At 41.6% G+C, this 22740-nt stretch overlaps 1 protein-coding gene across 1 annotated transcript in view; it reads right to left on the reverse strand.

The window, feature by feature from the left end:
- Window positions 1-3694: 3694 nt before the first annotated feature.
- Window positions 3695-22740, reverse strand: part of Prpf18 (pre-mRNA processing factor 18) — a 32728-nt gene continuing 13682 nt past the window's right edge. Inside the window, exons 5-10 of the mRNA XM_028764869.1 lie at window positions 22357-22503; window positions 20569-20637; window positions 18973-19113; window positions 18769-18840; window positions 16534-16689; window positions 3695-5979 (exon numbers count right to left, since the gene is read on the reverse strand). Coding sequence (XP_028620702.1) covers window positions 5899-5979; window positions 16534-16689; window positions 18769-18840; window positions 18973-19113; window positions 20569-20637; window positions 22357-22503 — 666 coding nt within the window. The 3' untranslated portion in view covers window positions 3695-5898. The remainder of the gene's footprint in view (window positions 5980-16533; window positions 16690-18768; window positions 18841-18972; window positions 19114-20568; window positions 20638-22356; window positions 22504-22740) is intronic.

Here is a 22740-nt window from a genome sequence, read left to right on the forward strand (position 1 = left end):
AGGGTTTTACAGAAAATGCAAAAATTCCATTCCCTTCTCTCAAATCTGATGCTTGTAGGAATGCCACTATGATGACACCATTAAACAAAGAGAAAAAGGTTACATTAAAATTGGCATCAAGGCTGGGATGACTCCGTGATTAAGAGCACTTGCTGCTCCTACAAAGAGCCCAGATTGGCTTCCCAGCACCCACGCAGCACTCACACCATCTGTACCTCCATTCTGTGGATCAAATCCCCAAAGCAGGAGTGTGACTGTTTTGACCTCCATAGGCACTGCCAAAGTGTGGTATGCTTAATGTACATGCTGGCAAAATACTCATGAACATAAAAATAAGTGTAAAAATGTGTTTAAAAGATTAACATATGAATTGATTTTTTTTATGTGGTCTCTACTCAAAGATAGATGAAAAGGTTATATCAATATCCAAGCTGGTCATGAGATTAGTTCCTTTCTATTAACAATTAGTTAGCAAAACAGTCAGCCTCAGAGATATAAAATACCTATGTCCACGAGAATGTATACATAACTATAAGTTAGCAAGAGAGGCTGGAGAGATGGCTCAGTGGCTAAGAGCACTGCTCTTCCAGAAGTCCCGGGTTCAAGTTCCAGCAAACACATAGTGGCTCACAACTACCTGTAATGGGATGATGCTCTCTTCTGGTGTGTCTGAGGACAGCTGTGGTATACTTATATACATAAATAATTCTTTAAAACATAAATAAATAGCAAGAATTTATACAAAACCCAACAGGAAACAACAGACATGAAGACTGTCTTGATTAGGGCCTTCATGAAAGGAAATGTATAGCAAAGAGGTGTTCAACTGGGTTAAAAATCAGGCGAACACAAACTAAATCCACAATGTGACACTTCAAATGTGAGCAGATGTTGACAAACTAAACTCTCAAATCCCCAAAGCAGGAGTGTGACTAGTCTAAGCTCCACGGGGACTCCTAGAGCTGAATATATGCCTGTCTCACGTTCACCTCAGTACGTGCGGTAACTATAGAAACTTATATTCACCAAGAAAGGAATAAATAAGGTTCATGCAGAAGTGGAACAGCCCGCACGAGCCACAGCTATGCACAACAGTGACTACTAAAGACCTAAACATCCACTGAACATGTCACATAAGGAAGTCAAGCACAGGGATTGCCAAACTGGGAAGACACACAAACACAAAATCAAGCAAGCCTAACTTACCTGATACGTACTTAAGGAAGTATGCAAGGCTTTAAAATCTTACCAACTGTTACCTGCATATTAAAGAGGATTCAACTCCTTATGCTTTGACTTCATTCAGCAAGTCATTTCCTTCCTTAGCACAGCTAGTAATCCCTTATAATCAGTAGTTTTCACGATGTATTAGAAGGTTGTTGACTGACAGGCTGCAGAGGTGGAGGCAATAGGTGAGAGCACTTTACGTACAATTGTGAGGGCCTGAGTGGGAATTTCTAAAGTCCACATGAAAGCCGAACATACAGTAATGCTAGCAATTACAGCATTCCTACAAGAGGATGAGAAGTGGACAGAAGCCCCAGAGCCATGTGTGCCAGCTAGCCTGGAAGATGCAGAGCCTTGTGTGCCAGCTAGCCTGGAGGATGCAGAGGCAAAACAACAGACATCCTACTGTCTCAATCAAGGTAGAAGATGAATACTGAGGTCTTCTGAGATCTTCGAATTGTGATGTGTATACACACAACCATCATACAACAACAAACATACAAACAAACAAAAATCTCAGCAAAAAACTCAGCAAATAAAAACCAGAACAGGAGCACATGCTGCCTCAGACATGGCCAGGCAGTCTTCTGGCCATGTTTCAGTTTCTAAGTCTTCAAAGACAAGCACGCTAAATGCAAAGGCAATTTGGTTCTGACAGGTTGTAAAACTGCAGCTGAAAGCCTGTGGGAATCACTTAGCTGCCATGCAGGAAGCTCAATGAATGAAGCTCAGATCACCAATAACACCCAAAAAGAAAGTGGAAACTCCCAAGCAGCTGGCTGCTGTCCTTTGCACAAAGATATGCACAAAGCTTGGGCACTGAAGACAGGGGGAGAAAGGCAGCTAACAGTTATTTCAGAGCAAGACTTAGGTATAGGGAAAAAACTAGACAAAGGAAGTGGTCTAGCTAAAATACAGTCATAATTGGCAGGGCCCAGATTAGTTCAAGAATGCTATGTAAAGTACCCCGGTTTAAAATGTGGAAAATACACAAATAGTCAATGTTTTAATAGTAAACTATTTTGGCCAATGTCTAAACCTTATTCTTTTTGTAATGAGTGCAAAACTCTAAAATTTTGGCTGGGGTCCGCTCACATGCAGCCATTGCTGCTAGCCAGCCACAGGGCGCGCCCTAGTTAATCCACACCACCAGAAACTGCTTTTAAACTTTCAAAAGACTTTATATTATTGTTAACCATTAAAGTTTCAGGGGTTAAAATTCAGCCAATGCAGCTGCAGAGTCTGTGATGAAAACCAGTTACCATAGCAGTTTCCCAAAGCGACCCTCTAGAGACTTGTGCTGGCCACGGCTCTCTGGACAGCTGGAAACTCTTCCATCAGTATACCGTGAGAAAGTGCTTTTCGGTTCAAGACTTCCAATATGATGCCACACCATAAATTTCTAGAGGATAAAGTTATGCTTTCAGGGGCTTTGTGGGAGAAAACATCAACAGGGAAGAGGCACGATTCATTCAGTTATCTGCTCAAGATGCTCAGACAAAAGAAATGTAAAGCTCAACTTGAGACTCCCTTTCATCCCGGCCTCCCTTCTGTGCTGAGAAGCACTTGTGAGGACTGTGTGCCAGGAACAGAACCAGACACGAACACCCGAAGCCAAGCCTCCCAAAGACTGGGAAAACATTTCTCGTCTTTCCCAAGCTGCTCAGTTTCAGAATTCCTTTTCAACAGCAATAACAAAGGTTTGCATTTCTAAATGATTTACTCCAATCCAACTTCAGCACGGTTAAAGTACTGGACAGGTTAAACCACACCAGAAGAAGAGTTCCAGTTCCAAGCCCTGTCTGCTCACTTCCCAGGCCTTGCAGGCCTACGACTGATTCCCATCTTCGGTTCATGATCACTGCCTGCCTCATTCTGCTCTCCCAGGACCATCTCCCTTCTCACAGTATCTACACAATTCTTTGGCCACTGTTGTATTTCCCTGATGTCCACCCTCCAACACAGACTTCCTGCTATAGGCCATTAAATGGTGAAAGATTCATTTGCTTGACAGTGACACTCCTAGGAAATGAGACAGTGTCCTTACAACCACTCAGCTTACATCGTGTGAGATCAGTAAGCACTCAGAGAAACTTATACCGTGGAACAGGAACTTGGGGGTCTCTTCCAAGGTTAGCCACTCACAGTCCAACCCTTTCTTGATGCTGGGCTGTGGTCCCCTCCACAATGGGCTATCAAACGTGATCTTCAGAAAAAAAATTACTGACACTAATCCAGAGCAGCCGTACCACATTCAAAACAGCACATGAACTTCGAAGGCTGTACTATAGGAACAAGCTGTGTTGGACAGCTTTGCCTAGCCACAGGCTAGTGTATGTGTTCTGAGCACTTTAAGGCAGTCTAAGTCAAGCCAATTAAGTTAGGGGCATTAGATGTATTTCTGATGTACTCTAGGTTCACCTACCTGATCAGGACTAATCCCACAATGAATCAAGCAGCACCTGTATTTATTTCTAAGGAAAGGGTGGTTTACTAAACATGAATACAGAGAATCCCAGTTCTTGTGGATGGAAGGATGGGGAGAAGAGAAAGGGATACAGTCACTTACAGTTATGACTGTTTAAAAGGAAAGGTATGTCTTTATTGTTTTAAAAACAATTTCGAAACAAAAATATATAGTATATGCAAAAGTAAAATTTCCATGACTTGAAGGAAAGGTCATTTTCCTACATGTCCCAAGAGTGTCTAGGGTTTCTTTAACTTGTACATAGCCTTTTTAATTTCAGTTATGAAAAACTTTACTGAGAACCAAATACTTGAACATGCTTCTCTCCACTCAAATTCAGAATGGCTAAAGTCACAGTCCTGTAGAATACATACTTCCCCTGCAAACAAAACAAGCTCAAAAAACAAAACAAAACAAAAAAACAAAACCCCCGCCCACATAGATCAATTTTAGAAGTACAGATGCCGTATGATATAGTTTCTTCTTTACATGGAATATTAACAACAGAAAGGAAGACAACATAAAATGACTTACCATTGCTGTGAGACCCAACAGTGGATGAAGAATGAGTGACTTGGGCATTTCCAATAGGATTTATAAAGAAGACCTTCATCATAAAACCCCATGTCACAATAGGGATTTGCTGCACATCTCATAAAAGTTTCTTCTTTGTCAAATCCCCCTAAGTTCTACCTGATTTAATCCTAAGAAAAGGCTTCTACTGTAGTGCAAGGGACACTGACTCAACCCAAGACAGCCACCACCCTGCAAGTTACTGGCAGAGACTATCCTATCTATGCATACCCTGGACTCCAAGTGGTCAAAGGTGACTTTCACTCTTTCTCAAGAGGGACCAGCATAAGCAACTGTGAATCTGAACCACTTACAGCAGCCTCCAGGCCCCATCCTCTGCACTCCTAAACTTGGACTTGGCTGGAAGTAAAGACAGGAAAAACCTAACAATGATTCCATTGTTTACTACTATTGCTGCTAATACAATTGCTGTTGTTACATGAGTACGAACTATCCCATTGTAGCCACAGGGCCCCATAATAGCCCTTGGTCTACATTGTAATAAGCAATAATAATGATCTCATGTCATTAGCTAGGCAGTGGGCTCAGCATCTTACTTAAACAATACTGATGTGAGGTATAGATTTTTATCATCTCTGTCAGATAAGGAAGTCAAAGCTCAGCAAGATGGACCCACTTGCCCAAAGCTGTAGTTAGAGCATGGTGCTGAGAAGCCGTTAGTCCTGGTTTGGCCCACCCATTCTTCCTTCTCTGACACCACATCCAGCTTGCTAGGTAAAAGCCCATCTGTACACATCACTGAACTAGTCCCGACCTCTCGGCACTGTGGCATTGAGTGGCCATGGTGATCAAAGCTCCACTCTGTAAGACCTAGAGCAACTCCTCATCCTTCGAGGCAAGTGAGGACTGAGGGAGGCACAGTAAAGCCTGGAACTCTCCGGCATCCAGTCACGAGGCTGCCTTCTCAGCTGGCTCCATGGCCCACTTCCTCACCCTGTCCTCCATGCGCTAGTGTTCTGAACTTACACTGGTATGTTAGCCATCATTCCTTTCAACCTTCTATCTCCTATTAATTCTGTCTATATAGAAAGGTGACAAACATGTCCTGCTTAGAAAGAAAAGCAAGTCTGAAACACAAGAAAAATAACACTTAACAATAACATTACACTCTATTGCAGGATGGCAAAGAAGTCCAAGAACATGCAAAAATTATAAATGGTTCTACACTTTTGTTGAAATATAAAAAATATTTTATATAAATACCACATAGAAAAATGTGCAAATCACAATAATTTACAGAAAGTTCAAAGCCACCCTCAAATGTTTCTAAGTATCCAATGACACATTTGGATCTGGCGAATGGTCATCTCCCACCCCCTTTCCTGAGGTGGTTGTTGTCTATACATTTAAACTATGGATAACATCTTTAGAACTTAAAGATTTTTGATTAAAAAATTTAAAAAATTTTTCAACTGATTAAGATGAAATCAAGACACAAAAATTAGTTTACAATCTGGTACCATATGAAAGCCAACCTAGCTCTTGAAGTCAACAAGAACTGCACCAAGTGGAACCTCACTGTGGAACTCTTCCCTCGTAGCTGTGGTAAGGCCAGAAGTCCACGTGCTGCGGGCGGAGGCTTCCTGTTCCACATACACCGTACACAGATCTTACAGTGCATTATACTCCACACATTTTGATGGGTCTGTAGGAAAGTGCTTCTGGCAAATTGTCATTAACCTCTTCAGTCCCTATGAACATAAAATAAAAGTTCATTATGACATGGCTGAACTGTTTCTAACTGCCTTTCTCTGTAGTACTCAGTTTGTCAATGTCCCCTCTAAAATGAAGCACTGCCAGCAATTCTACTCAGAAGGATACCTAAACCAGAGTTCATTCATTGGTACTGTTCATCACAACATCGCTAATCAATTTAAAAAATGTGTATCCTATAGGGCTATGACATCAGCCATGCTGAGTCTGGGTGGAAAGAAACACATTCAAAGATGTAGTTCTCTCAGAAAACTGTTCCATATCTCCAAAATTAAAGAAGCTAAAAAGAAACTCCTGGGACACATAAGAAAGTGATCTCGACCATTCCAGCCAGGGAAATTTTACTTCTGTACATACTACATATTTTTGTTTGAAACTTTTTAAAACAAAAGAAACTACAAGGAGCAAAGAATCACAGAAATAATAGAGTCTCCAACCATGTTTGAATACATGAACATGCACACACTCACAGAGTATTTAGAGCAGCACAATGTACTATCTCTAGGGACCTATGATAATCAGCCTCCTCAAACAGGCTGCCAGAGAGAACAGAGCCTTAAGTGCCCAGGAAAACCATTCAAGGTGACAATGCCTCTCTTGGTCTGACCTTATAAAATTCTTAGCTGGCCACTAGACTTTATTATTCTTAGCTTTCTCACCCATCACTAGGCTTTGAAAAAAGGCTTTCAAGTCCTTATGCAAATTATTTCTATCCTTACAAACAGGCCAAAGACAACAGTAGACATGTGCAATAAGCCACTATAGATTTCTCTTGAAAATAGAAATTTGCAATCAGAAAAGAATCCTACTAACTGTTTAATCAATTTCCAAATTTCCCTGACTACAAGGAATGTCTGTTAAATGCCTTACTGAGGTCTTTGTAATATTATTGGCTAGTTAGTTATTAAAACAACAATGGAGAACAGCAGTGCTTAATTTCAATAATCCTAAACCATACCAATTTTTAGCATAAATTATTTTAAGGTGTTTTCAATCTTAAGTTCACAAAAATTAAAACCACCTAATTCTCATCACAGTAAGAAAAATAATGAAATTTAGGCCTAGAATAATAATATGGGCTATAAAAGAACATGTAGCATATTGCCTGGCACTTTAGGTGGTATTCAACTCATTTTCTTCCCTCAAAATGACACGGTGAGGCATCTTTAAACAAGAGACTCATGACCCGGTGGGGAAAACTATAGGGCTGCAGTTACCCAAACCAGTAACTGAAGAACTCACGTGGAAATCTAGGGAGATAGCATTAAAAATAACTCAGATACCTAAAAATCCATTATTTAGAACTCTTAAACTCTAACTATAAATATTCAAACAACTTTTTTATTTTTGCTTTTTCTGTGTGTGTATAATTTTAGACAGGGTCTCACAAGTAGCCCAGGCTGGTCCAGAGCTCACCACACATTCAGGAAGTGGGATTACATATTTGCTGCTGTGCTCAGATCAAGTAATTCTCAGACCCAATGAAACTGAAAAACAAAATCAGTTCACTTCCTAGTAAAACTGATAACATAAATTTCAATTACTGTAAAAAGAGCTATGGTCTAAAAGATTCAATGTCACTGAAACATGGTGTTGAGACAGTTTAAGGATCCTTTCCAGTTGTCCACACTGAGCTCTCTAAAGCTTAGGACGTGGAGAGGTTATCTTTCAGTTAGCAGTGGGAAGGGAAAGCATGAACTTACTTTGCTTCTCATAGTTCTCCCACTAACCAGTTATTTGATTTAGGATAAAGAACTCCTCCTCCATACTCAACTTCCCCTGCTGTCAAGTCCTAATCACTTGTGTATAAAATCTGAACTGTAGCTATGGCAACATATAAGACATCATTGGTTTGACATCTCTAAGAGTCCTGAAGAAATAGATGGAAAAAAGGTACAGCTAGGAAAGATGAGATACTTCAGCCAGCAGCCAAGCATGTCATGGACTGTTCTGAACAAGGAGTCAGCTTCACGTACCATTCCTTAACTAGAACCCTAGGCAACCACTCCTAAGAGAAGACATTATGAGGTACCTTTCCACATTGAACCTAAGACTTAGAACAAAGCTGAACAGCCACAGTAACAGCCCTTACCTTCGAACACTACTATAAATCCTTGTAATAGGACTGATAGGTTAGCATGGGGTTTTAACTTGTCTCAGGACATTCTTTTTTTTTCCAAATGGAAACAAGTCTTTTCAGCTAGAACCCCCTGGCTTTCCACTTCCCACTGCTGTGGGTGGTTAAGCAGAACAGCATACTCACCATAACATATTGTAACTGACTTCTTTTTTTTTTTTTTTTTGGTTTTTTGAGACAGGGTTTCTCTGTGTAGCCCTGTAACTGACTTCTTAAAACCCAGGCTCTCATTCAATGACCAGAGTTTATAATCCTCCTGCCTCGGCCTTCTGGGTGCTGATGACTATAGATGTAAACTATCTAGTTTTGTACTTTTATAAAAATACACATAATATCTACTATATGCCAAGCACTGTGCTAAGCTGCAAATAAAAGGAAAAAACCAAGCCAGAGGGAAATCCAACAAAAAGAAAAACCTACCCTCGGTAATAAGGCCAGAAAGACAAGACAAGGTAAATCAGTCCAAGGGGATAATGCTGTGCCATCAGTGAGGCCAGGGAGGGACTCATGTGGCAGAGGAAAACTGAGTAACAGAGAGTAGAATTTAACAGCAACAGTTGGCGGTGTAGACGAGAATCAAAGGCAGCAAGGACAACTCAGAGGAGACACTGCAAGAATTCACACAGGAGAGGACGGTGACTGTCCCAAGGGCAACTAGAAGAGAGCAGGCTCCAGATCTTGTAATATAGAGCCATGGAGGTTTGAAGGCAGGAAGTTTATGAGTAGGATAATCCTGGGACATAAGGTTAGAGCGCACTCACCGGCCTTTCTCCTTCCTCCTCCAATCGCAGGCCCAGGTATTTGCTTTAGGATAAAGAACTCCTCCTCCATACTCAGCTGCCCCTGCTGCTGAGTTTAACCATTTTCACACCCCTGAAGAGACTACGCTGTTTCTGGCCATACTTGCAAATGCCCCGCAAGAGCCCTCGGTGGTTCTTCTTGCAGATCATCTACTGACTTCTGACTAGGAAGCTGGGAGGATTTTACAGGCCTATGTCATGCCCATCAGCCCCACATATATGTATACCCTACATATTTTCTTCCTATCCCCTAATTCATGGTTCTAAGTGAAAGCCATATTCAAAGGTTACACATGTTCTATGCAAAACTACACGGTGTTACTCTAACTACTCTGTTTCTAACGGTCTTCAAATTTCATAATTTGTGTAAAAGCTTTCCCAAAAGCTAGACTAAAGTGTTTCCTCTGTATTTGGCAGAAATGAGCCATCCTTGAAGTTTCTACCAGCAATTTAAACCTAGCAAGTAGACTTAGGTAAGCTAATAAGCTATATAGCTTTTGTTTGATCTGCCTGGTGAGGAAACTCCTCGTGGTGCATTTAATTTTGCAAGGAGCAGAACACTTCAACTTCCACAGTTGAAACCTACAGAAGTTTGCATAAGAGCCAAAGGATGAAATCATGTTTCAGCAAACAGTCTCTTGAACTGTTTCCAGCACATTTCATAAAGTATGTTATACCAGTATTTCAAATTAAAAAGGAGTCATGTCACACAGTCTAAGTTTTCATCTATGCACTGTTCAGTAACAGGCAAATTAGAAAAGGCTTAGTCAAGAGTAGCACCGACTACAGCTGGAGATGTAAGAGCGCTGGCTATGCTTGCAGAGGTCCCAGGTTCGGTTCCCAGCACCCACATGACAGCTCATGGCTGGAACTCACAGACATAAAATATAAATGAGTAAGTGTTACAAAAGAAAAGTAGCACTGACTGACAGGAGAGAACACAGAAACAAGGCAACGTGAAGGAATACACTCCATCCAGATCTTAGTTTTTAATGTGGCACGTATTACCCAGAATCCCTGCGCTGTATACGACTAAGGCCATACACTTCTAACACTAAAGCATTTCTTGACGTGTATTTTAAAAGAAATAATTATTACATAACTTTCACAAGATTTCCTTAGCAACTATCTTCATGTAGAGTTGGTCTGAGTTATATGTACCTTCGCCAGAGGTCAAAAACTAATCCACAACACCACTTGTTTCTTAGCAGTGTCTCTGGAACACGGCTGCTGCTGAGCTCACAGATGCTTACTATCGTTTGTTTGTTTTTTTGAGATTTGTTTATGTATATGAGTACACTGTAGCTGTCTTCAGACATACCAGAGGGCATCAGATCCCACTACAGATGGTTGTGAGCCACGATGTGGTTGCTGGGAATTGAACTCAGGACCTCTCAAAGAGCAGCCAGTGCTCTTAACTCCTGAGCCATCTCCCTAGCCTAATGCTTACTATCTTAAAAAAAATAAAATAAAAAAGGTTTGCCAACCCCCAATTTGAACTTCGAGCAACATGTTGAAAATGATCCTCACACAGGAAATTTCAAATCAACCTCACCAAGAGGCCAAAAGTAACAGAGGGCTGTTATATGCAACAGAAATCGAGACTTTTGCAAACTAATACAATGCTTGGCATTCTTCTGCCTGAGCTGCAGCATGGATTTCAGGATAAACGACACAGTGACTTTGCTTAATTTCACACAATGCTAATTGAAAAAGAAAAAAACTGTAGCAACATTTAAAAAACAAGAGAGTGTGTTTTAAAAAAGATTTTGGATTCTCCTTAAAAGAAAATAAGTACCAAGGAACACTGGGAGTACACTTCCACAAGGCAGTAAGACTAACCAAAGTGACTGCCACCACGGAGACTGAGCACCAAGGCCACCCACACTGCACGCTCATGGTCCACTCTCTTACAGCAGAACGAGAAGGAAAACGCACTGCTGTTTTACATGCAAGAAAACGCAGAACCAGAGACCGGGCAGGAGGCCGAGGTCGAACACTCAGCTCCCTTGTTGTATGAAGGCCTGCCACAGGCAGAGTTCCAGCACAATGTTGAACAATGGCCTCCAGGAGAAATGGCAGAGAAAAATCAGACAGGTGTACGTGCAACAGTTAACTCAGTGCTTGCAAACACTGCCACCCTCCTCTAACTGTGGGGCAATTCTGCCTACTATAAAAATCTGTTTTGGGGCTAGAAAGATGATGGTTCTGTGGTTAAGAGCACTGACTGCTCTTCCAGAGGTCCTAAGTTCAATTCCCAGCAACCACATGATGGCTTAAAATCATCTGCAGTGGGATCCGATGCCCTCTTCTGGTGCATCTGAAAATAGCAACAGTGTACTAATATACATTAAATAAATAATTTTTAAAAATCTGTTTCATACTGTTTTTTTCCAACTTCTTGTGACTCTCAAATAAGAAGTTTTAAAAAATATTTTCCTAATACTAAAATTCAAACTTTAAGTAACTTAGTTGGACCTTTACTGCAGAGGACAAAGCACCCTCTTCTACCACGAGGCCCTAGCATTATCTAGGAATCTCTCATAAAGATTCCCATCAACAGTCTCCGTCCCTAACCACTAGACAAGAACAAGACTATGAACCACAGGGCTGCCATCCAATCGGGAAGTATTTATTGAGCACCATTAACAGGTGCTGTTCTGTAATCTGGGGACAACAGTAAACTATGTTCTTACCCAGCACTAGGCCATCCTGTATGTTTGTGACCTGACACACTTTCCTGGTGGCCACATCTGCCACCAGCTTTACCGCACTCTATCCTGTGACCTGTACTAGTTCCTGTACTATCCTGTACTAGTTCACTATCTCACTTGACTGAGTGGACTACAGGATCCAAGGTTTTATTGTCGTTCTTACTATCAGAAACTGTCCTTTGTGCCAATATGTCAAGAACTTCTGGAATGTCTACTTCTTTTTCATGTGAATACACTCCCTTATTTGTTCTAGTTTCTTATCAAAAAATCTGATAAATGTATTTACTTACAATTACCATGACCTCTGCAATAGTACAGTGATACATTTTTCTGAAAATATCTCGACCTCAGAGACTAAACTTTTGGCAGACTTCACAGAAAATTAGCACTATGCCTTGAGATCAGTCCAGGCTTTGTATTCAACCCGCCATCATTCTGCATACTCAGCCCGTGTAAGTTTAACCTGCCTTTTCGGGAACACACAGCCAAACTTACTGCGCCTTGGATTTCCCATGCAGTCAGCTTTTACAGTCGAAGGCACATGCATAGCTTTCACCTTAAGTTATACACTCCACGCCCCAACCATGAAGGGCTGTGTGTATGTTTACGCTGTGGTAATCGCTCACTTTAACAGGTGGGAGACAACCCGTAAGACAAATCTCCACAGTCAGTGTTTCAAACAGCATGAGGATGCAGTTAGTATGTGGTGCTGAATGCTACTCAACAGTCAGCTGGGGTCAGTAAAGCGGCTGCTTCCCTGCAAATGCCGTTAAAGAATCCCTCAGCCCTTCCTGGCCATGTTTTCTGTGCTGTCCACACCCTGTATTACAGAGAAGCACAGCACACAGGAACAGAGACAGACAGATCGTACACACAAAACAGGTCAGTAACAATAAAACCTACAGACAGCAGCAAGACAGAGAATTCAAATTTGCGCTTGTTCTTAGTCAAATTAACCCAAAAGAGAGTGCTGTGTTCTCATTGCTCAATGTGATACACACACTGGTGCCTCTCAGGTTGTCTTTAATGTGTTAACAATGCATCACAGTATGCGCTTTCTAAAACAGTGGTTCTCAATGTGTGGGTTGTGTGATCCCTCTAGCAAACCTCTATCTCCAAATATATTTACATTATGACTTATGACAGTAGCAAAATTACAGTTATGAAGAAGCCACATAAATAGTTTTATAGTTGGGGTTCACCACAGGCTGAGAAACTGCATTAAGGGTCACACAGCATCAGGAGGGTTGAGAATCACTGATCTAAAAGCCTTTGAAACTGTAAGCCGAATAATCAACCCTTCAGATTTTGTTATTCAGGTATCAGACACAGTGACAAAACGTTTGACTAACACATCATTAAGTCACCTAGAAAAACACTAGAAAGTCTCTAACATGTATGTCACTGACTCAAGGAGAGACTTAGATTCATTATTTAGTATTCCAAGGCTTCCCTCATTCAACAGGCTCAATCCAAAAACACCATGTCCTCTCCACAGCAGCAGTAGCTGGTCTGTTTCAGACCACTTATCAACTTTCCTTAACTATCTTATGGGAAATTTTTCTGATTTTAACTATTTAGCCCAGGCTAGCCTTAATCTTGAGATGGTGTTGTGACTCATCTCAAAACTCCCAATCCTCCTCAGCCTCTAATGATACAACTCCAGCCCTCAAACCTGGCTGAAAAGGACAGTCAAACAAGAAAACGTTACAGCTTATTCTGAAATGCTTGCTGCCCAAGCATGAGAACCAGAGTTCAGCCCCTAGAACTCAGCAAAAAGTCAAGCACAGTGGTGTGCATTTGTAATCCCAGAACTAGGGAGGTCAGCACAGGAGGAATCCAGCCTAATCAAGTACCATGTTGGAGACCTCATCTCAATAAACAAACATAGGTGGAGGCTGGAGGGACAGACTAGAGAGATAGCTCAATGGTTAAGAGCAATCACTGCTCTTACAGAGGACACAGTTAGGTTCCTAGGACTCACGGTGAATCACAATTCTAACTTCACTTCCAGGGGCTCAAACACTCTCTTCTGGCCTCCATAGCCACAAGGCACACATATGGTACACATACACATATGCGGGCAAAACATCCATACACACAACATAGAAATATTTCCTTCTGTAAAAGAAGCCATCCTGAGAAACAAATCTGAGTCTAGCTTCTGGCCTCCAAACGGCAAGTGCACACCCAGGCACATGTACCTTCCACATTATAAACACCCACCACACAGGCATTCATGCACACACCTTTTTTTTATAAGAACATATTTTTAAAATGGCAAACTATAGTGTTTTATTTTATTATTTTTTTAAATGTATGAATGTTCTATATGCATGTACACCTGCATGCCAAATGAGAGCATCAGATCCTGTTACAGATGGTTGTGAGCCACCATGTGGTTTCTGGGAATTGAACTCAGGACCTCTGGAAGAGCAGCCAGTGCTTTTAACCACTGAGCCACCTCTCCAGCTCCCCCTGCCTGTAATACATAAACTTTATTTATATGATAGCTTTATTTAGATGCCATGATAAGAACCTAAAAATTTACTCAGTGAAAGAATCTTAAATAACACAAGAATCAAACAATATTGTTACTAAGGAGACTGGAGGGAAGACAGACCATTATATAGCTCCAAAATAAACTAGAAATCCTCTTAAATAAATTATATATATAATTATATATATAAATTATATAATCATGTATAAATTTAGTCTAGGAGGAAGTAGAAACCACACATTGTCTACAAGAAATGTTGTCTTTAAATTTATCTAAGTTTATGAACTTTTAAACACTATAATTTAGCCATAGTGTAAATGAGCATGATTAACAAATTTAATCCTTGGAAATTATATTCAATTGTCAAAGAAAAGAAACTATTCTTTTCTAACTCGAAGCATTAGCCTTTACTACAGTCATCTGTGGTTCTAAGAAATGAAAATAGGGTCAGTGAGATGTTGAGTGGACAAAGGCACTTGCGGCCAAGCCTAATGACCTGAGTTCAATCCCTGGAACCTGCATAAAGGTAGAAGAGAAGCAGTACTTTACATGAGCACCATCACAGCACACGTGCCATCCCTTCACTCAATAAGGTAACTCTAAAAATTAAAAAGCGGAAAGTCTTTGAAATTACCCATGTGTATTTGAACTCCTGACATGTGTTTAGTGCTAACGTGTGTGAATAAGCCACAAAGTACACTACACAAATTAACAGTTAGCACTTGGAACTAAGATGCAAAAAAGGTAACTCGTGAGTGGTGACGACTGTTCTCTGGCACAGCATCTGAACACACTTGACGATTTTAAAAAAATTTTAAGTAAATCTCCAGAACTCATCTTCAGGCTTAAGAACTGTCACTGGCAAGTTGTTCACACAATTTGGGATTTGTGACAGTTTGCCAAAGCTAGATCATAGTTGTTGGTTTTTTTCTTTCACATCTAGTTTTCAGAAAAGTTTAACCTAATACAAACAAGTTTGTATGAGGCATGTATAACTTCAAGAAAACAACTACACAACTACAAATACTTCAGACTTAGTCACAAATCAAAAAAAATTTTCATATGCTACTTAAAAATAACTATAAACATTGAAGGCAAGACTTCACTTTCCATACCTTCTTGGTTAGCATACACTAAATCCACATTCCAAGCCACATTATCATAAAACACTCTAAACTGGTTGTTGTAACTAAGCCCTTGTATTTCTCTTACATATCCAATCTGTAGTTTGTTATTTGTAAAGCTAGATTATGATTCATAGCAATAATCCCAGCACTCAGGAGGTGGAGACATCGAGTTTGAGGCTAGCCTGGACTATACAGGAAGACCCTGTTTCATAACAAAACAAATTCCAAGGGTTTTGTTTTAGTGCTAAGCAAATTAAAAACCTAATTAATGGTTTCCCTCCCTTCTGTCACATATGGAAGTCATGGTGTCCTTTACTCCGTGAAGCTGTCTTAAAGACAAGTGCTCATCCTGAGGGATCTTCCCTCTATCCTCCTCACCATGCCCTACTCACTGCAAAGTCACTTCCCTTCTCTGGGGTTTCTGTCTCCACACTTCAGCTACCTGTAATCATGGCTTGAAGATGCTTTCACAGGATCACGAAAAGCTCAGCAGGAGCCTCCACCACCTCCATCACCACCTCCATCACCAGCCTCACTTCATGTCCTTATGCAGAAACCATGTCTCATGTCATCAATGAGGTGAGGGGACCACATTTCCAGGGAGGCCGTATTCACACGGCTTTCATTACAGACTATCATTACAACTCCTCTTTCTCATTACCAGTTACTAACAAGCCCCTGCTTCTGTCCCTCCCCACCCCCTCCACCCCGGTCTGTGCATTATGATGATCTGAGACATGATCCCCCTCTACTCTGAGCTGGTTCAGAACAAGATTCTCCTAACTCCACCAACAGAGTACTGGAATACAGGTGCTTGCCACCATGTCTAGCCAGTGTCGTTAATTTCTTACTCAGCCTAATAAACCAAATTTCACCATAGTTGAATATATATCTGGGCTGTGGGGTAGAGTGTATAGGGTTTAGTACTATACAGTGTTTCAGGTGTCCACTCCCTGCAGAGAAGGGAACTAGCATAAGCCTTTTTACATTTTAGAGTTTCTACGTTTGGAGAATTAAAGAATGTTAGAGGAAGACCTTCAAGATTCAATAACAGCAATTGCTGGACAGGCCTGATGGTCTGAGTTGAATTCTCAGAACAAGGTTATCCTCTGACATCTATGTGTATGCCATGGCAGCTTGTGTGTGCACGTGCACACGCACACACACACACGCGCACACACACACACACAGACATCCCATTTATTTTAAAAAGAAAGATTGTTAGAGCAAATCTTGTCCCTTAAAGCTGCTTACCTGAATGTATTTCCGTTGGGTTTCATCATTTAAAACATGTGCAACATGCTTGGAAAAAATCTTCTCCCTGCCAGTTCTGGCATGGATACCAACCATAGTGACACCGATAGGCCAGGGGGCATTTCCAATGGCCATCTGAAGGTAAGCATCATTCGCCTGAAAATAAAAAAGGTTAAGAAATCAAAAGGGCAAAAAATATATTGGTTCAAATGAGTACTGCATAGCCCTTCCTGACATACATTTTATTAGAGTTCAAGTTTGGGGTAACTTACAGCCTTGCCCGAAACATGAATGCCTGTGAAAACATAAGTCAATTCTAAGCATGTGGGAAAGACAAACAACCCTTTCTAGCCTTTGTGCATGGAAAACAATGCATTTCAGACTGGTACAGCAGGCAGTTCATCTCACATGCTAACAGATACTCTATTTTAGATTCAGTCTCTGTCACATGGCTATGGAAGGCAGACAGGAGCTAGCTAGCCTTTCACCACCCAACCTGCAATCAGATCCACTCCCCACATAGCACTGTGGGGCTCTGGAAGCAGTGGGGGCGGGAGGAGGTGGTTTATCTGCTAGGAAAAGCACATAGGGGCCACAACAGATGGATACACAAGCCTGGACACAGGCTTACAGTTCGCACAGTGAAACATGTGAAGCATGACAACTTTCTACTTTGACTCCCAAGACTCCCACCTGCCAAGAGCCTTAAATTAAAAGCTATGAAAACTCAAGACAGAAGCCAGTAAAGACAAAGGGTTTGTTTACAGTCAAGTCTGGCTGGCTGAGAGAAAGAAGGGGAAAACACAAAACGCAAGTAATTTCTAAAGACCCCCAAATACAAGCAGGCTGCACAGAGATTTCAATTTCAAAAATCTAACTGTATGGTCTGTACCGTGGGTAAAGTCACACAAGCACCACAGTTAACTGGGCGGTCACTGTTTACCCTAGGGATAAGTGTCACCTTCCTCTGCAGCACATCTTAAGGGTTTAATTTTAAAGGGAATTCTGTGGGGTTTTGTCTCTCATATGTAACTTCCACACAGGACTTCAACTAATACAACTTCCAATTTCCCACATCTCTAAAACCTCCAAAGAGAATTCTCTACACACTATTCAAACGTACTGGTTCTCACTGTCATTTATACAAAGTAAGCTCTCCCCTGGTTTTAATATACATTGTGAGCAAAAGATAACGTGAGGCATGAGCTAGAGCAGGCAGTGATTAGACTGTTGTCCGCCAGGACGAAGAGCACGCCATGCACTGCCATGCATCCTTATTAAATACCATGGAGGGGAAGGCGGAGAATGACAAAAACATGCATGAAACACTCCAAGAACTAAAATAAATTAAAGGGGGAGGGGAAGGAGGGAGGAAGAGAGAGACTTGTGCAACTAATAGAAACTAAGAATGAAAAACTATCGCTACTGGAACAATAATAATAATAAAGCCCCTTTAATAATAAAGCCCCTTCTTGATCTAATGCTCTTGTCACCCAGATCACCAGAGAACGCCAGCACTTCCCTCTTCCCCTCTCTAGTGCTCTAGCACTGCCTCTGGGATTCAAAGGAACCTTCACTCCAGGCTTCGTGGGCACCTCAGCCATTGGAAGTCCCCTACTCAGTGTCGTATCTTCAGTACCCAGAAGCCTTCTCTCCCGTCTCCAACAGCCTTCCCTCCAAGGCCGGCTTCTAAGCTCTCCCCAGTAGTTCTGGATCCTAGGGTGCTTTCCCCAACACTTCTCCCAGAGTCCACTCAAGAGCTAAGACATTGGAGTGAACAGCAACTGCCCTCCCAGCAAGCAGTCTGCTGTGTCTACAGTACTGTAAAGGGAGAGATGAGTCCTAACAGCCTTCCATAAGCAATATCCAAACACAGAAACAACCACAATGCAAAGGTCAAGTCCTCGGAATCAGCCAGGACAACAGTCAATTAAATAAGCTTTGCAGTGGTCTGAAGAACCTTGCTTGTATGGGAGGATTTGTACACTCTGAAATTCAATCCCATCCATTAAGACGAGCACGCCCACATATCGTATATGCTCTGAAGAACCTTTTAATCGCCTTTTTAAATGACTAAGAAACACAGTTGAGGTCTCAAGTTTGTTATTCAACGCCAAGAGAACAAAAGGACTTTTCACTCCTACCTGCTTTACACTCATTCTTAAATGTACTATGTAAAATTCTCCCCATTCCATAAAGGTCACAGCAATTGTAACACAGAGTGTAATAATTTACCTTCACGTACTCTCTCTGTAACATGAACTTAATAATATCTGTTATTGATTCTTTAATATCAGCAGGAAGATTCTGAAAAAAAGAAAAAAAACATAACCAGTTTTAGAAGCTACCATATGTAGTGAAAACTACTTATTCTATACATTCTGATTTTAAAAAACAAACAAACAAAAACATGAGTTTAAAATCTTCCGGAAGCCTCACCCTTTTCCGGAGCTTTCTGAAAAGCGGTCTGAGGTAGGACTCGGTCTGCTTCTGGGTAGCACTGTTCAGTTTGCCCTGCACACTGCGTTTCACGTAGTCCTCTCTGGCATTCAATTCTTTAGCCCAAACACCAAGAAGAAACTGTTGGAAAAAAAGTTAAGGCTGCAATGCCACCCAGTGGTGTATGTGGAGAAGCTCTCTAACACAGGGACAGTTGGTACAGAGTCATCCTTACCACACGTCCTGCTTGAATAAACTGTCATCAAGTAAGATTTAATTAACTAACAACTTCTGTTTGTCTCATCATGTGCTTCAAAATCAAGACACCCATAATTTATGTACTACTACATGATGAAGACAGACAACTTCCTCAAAAAAGAGCTATCAAATTCCTTCATTACTGGATTGAAATAAACTCACTGTATTTTTACTTGTACTTATCACACATAATTTAACTAATCTAGGTTTATCATATATATGCCCCATACTGTATGCACTTTGATATTCTATCAGTGTTTGAAGTATGTTATATACTATTTGGACTTACACAGAACAGAGAGACCAATTTAAAAATCCCACCAACACCAACTAATGGTGAGGGGAAAAATAAAACTAAAACTGTGATCCACATTGAGTTCTCACCTTGCCAAACGAACCCAGAGCCCCTTGGGTTTAACTACAGACTCTTTCCAGGGGCAGGTGACAGTGAAGGCAGCTCTGTGCTGCGGCCCACTGTAGAGTCTAGTTCTACACTGTGTAGTCTGGGGATACTTAGAACCCTGACAATTAAAGTGTTCAAAGCATAAACATTCTAAATAAAAAACTAAGATAAAAAAATGTAAATACAAATAAAAGCACTCCTTGCATTAAGTCTACCAGTCTGCAGACAAATATTTAAATGAATTTAGGATTCAACCATGTTCTCCCTAGATAACTAAAGAGAAATGCTGATAGCAAATACAGATTTAGTGAATAAATAAGCAAAAATAAGGGCTGGTGAGATGGCTCAGTGGTTAAGGGCACTAACTGTTCTTCCGAAGGTCATGAGTTCAAATCCCAGCAACCACATGGTGGCTCACAACCATCCATCCATAATGAGATCTGATGCCCTCATATGGGTGTCTGAAGACAGCTACAGTGTACTTACATATAATAAATAAAAAATTTTTTAAAATAAGCAAAAATAAGCAAGTATACACAGTACTCAAGAAATGAGCCTTGCTCAAAGGTTAGATCTGGTCACTTTGTGCACCACCGATGTTCCTCCCAAGCTCCCTTCCTCCCCACCTCCCCACCGCCTCCCGGGCACTGCTCTCTAGGGTATTTGAGGAGACAGGAAACTCCTTCAAACGTGTGGTCCCTCTACTGCTGCAACCATTTCCCTGACTTTAGGGAAAGCCCACAGAGGAAGCAGACACACACTGCCATTCATTATCACTGCAAAGACAGTGAGGGTTCCAGTGGCACAGCCACTTAGCACCAGGCACTCACGTGACGAGTACAAATGCTTGAGAATCACCCTCCCCAGGATATACCCGAACACAGGGAAGCTCCTTACACATCCACAAGCCCTCTGTCCTTCCCTGCGGCACTCACCTTCAGGAACTTAGTGATGATGTCCATGTCCTTATGGTCGTCACCTTTCCCTAAGGACTCCCCCAGTGCCTCAAGAGAAGAAAGAAAACATGACAGTTCACTAACAGAGCAATTTAAAAAGAAGGTGTATGAGACTGTCTGTGTGACCAGCAATAGGTTACAAAGTGCTTTAATAATGCATACTGACCAATTTTTATTTTAATTTGTTTACATTTCTAGACAAGTCAGGAAAAAACTGCATATTTCTATGCAGAGAATGTGGTACCTCTTATGAATAGACAGGTAAGAGAGTCAGCCATCTAGTGCTGCCTGCATAGGCAGGCCGGACAGCCTGGGCTCAATCCCAGACCCCAGGTAAAGGTGGAGAGAGGATCAGCCCGCACAGCTGCACTCTGCACTCCACACACATGCAGTGGCAGATGTCCACAAATCACGTGCACACCACACAGGCACACACCACACATGCACACAGTAACAGTTCTACAACAGTTTACAGACTGTCATTGCCTTTTGCTACATATCTGTGTTTGGACATGAGCGTGAGATTGCAGGAACTCAGAGCCCAGAGCTGCAGTGTGAACTGTTCAGCACAGGTGCTGGGAACCAAGCCTGTGAGAGCAGTGCAGTATCCTTCACAGCTGAGCCACCTCGCTGGACTCAATTTTGCAAATTTAATATAAAACATCAGTGACTGTTAACAAAGCTGGGCACTTCTCCTAGATGATAAAATAGCCTGAAATCAGATTATGCTGGTGGTGACAACACCCTGTGGATATATTTCATGAGCCACTCAATTGTATACTTTATTTGGGCAAATTATATTGCATGCAAAGATTGTTTAAAAAATAAGGAAGAAAGAAAGGAGGACTAGGGGGAGGGGAGGGTGGGTTAGTGCGACAGAGGGAGGGAACAAGTCTGACTGATGAGTGACCGCTCACTCCAATTATTCAGTTACAAAGCATAGTCTCAAACAAGCATAGGAGGGGAGGGCAGCAGCGAGGAGAGGGGAGAGCAGTGAATGGCGTCCTCAGCCACAACCTCACTCTAGAGATCCCTACATGCTCAGAAGCCAGAGACTAAAGCAAACACAAGTAACAGCTTGTGTTGTATTAAACATAAAGCAAACAAACAAAACTCTATTTGTTACATGCTAGATACTCACATGATACAATACTGGTTTTTCATGAACATTACACATATCAGTCACATACAACACAGTGCCAGAATCAGGAGGCTATATAGTGGCAAGTGTCAGCAGAAACCTAAGGACACGCCTCTCCTGTGCTGCTAGTGGGACAGCCCTGGGACAATCTTGCCACAGAGCAGTTTGGTAGCACTCAGACAACTAAATCTGTATGTATAAGACCCACAATTCTGTTCCAGTCCATGTCTATGGCTACGGAGGAGCGGAGAGCAACCAAAGTGCCCACTGTTGTAAGAAATCTAAAATACAAGAATGCTGTAATATACAGCCAATCCAAAGCAAGAAAAGCAAGTGTGGATCTTTATAACAGTATGAAATGGGGAGAAAGCAATAAAATAAAGATTACCACAACATACACTATTACTTTACAGCACATAAAAACTTTAAGTTTTATAAGTACACCACCAGCAAATAAAAGGATGCACAGCAAATACTACAGCGATCACTTTGGAGGTAGGAAATGTGAGTGAACGAGAAACGAGGGAGGAAAGCCATCGCCTGCATGGCAAGGAAGGAGTACACGGTGCAGAGCACTGCTCAACTCAGTGAGCTCCTGAGGAGGAAGGGATGCTGGGGTAGACTACCTCTAATTCTTCAATGGTGGTGTTTTCCTCGTGAACTTTCAGGTCATTCTGAGTGTCCTCCTCTCCAGGTTCCTGACCACCCACAATTTCATTCAAGTACTGCTGGTCAATCTTGTCCAAAGCTGCTTTCAGGTCATTCCTTAAGCCCTAAGGTGAGAACAGGAAGTGTAACAGTTAGGAAGCTTCACTGTGTGATCTGCGGTCCTTCACTCTTATCAAGTACACTCCTGGCTGAGATGCAGCTCAGTCGGCAGGGTGCTTGCCTTGTGTGCACAAAGCTCCCTCAGGACCTGTAAACTGACCATGGTAGAACACATCTGTAGTCACAGCACTTGGAGGTAGAGGCAAGAGGACCAGATGGTTTAGTTTGAGACCAGCCTGGGC

This window comes from Grammomys surdaster, unplaced genomic scaffold (assembly GCF_004785775.1).
Source record: "Grammomys surdaster isolate TR1022 unplaced genomic scaffold, NIH_TR_1.0 146, whole genome shotgun sequence".
NCBI lineage: Eukaryota > Metazoa > Chordata > Mammalia > Rodentia > Muridae > Grammomys > Grammomys surdaster.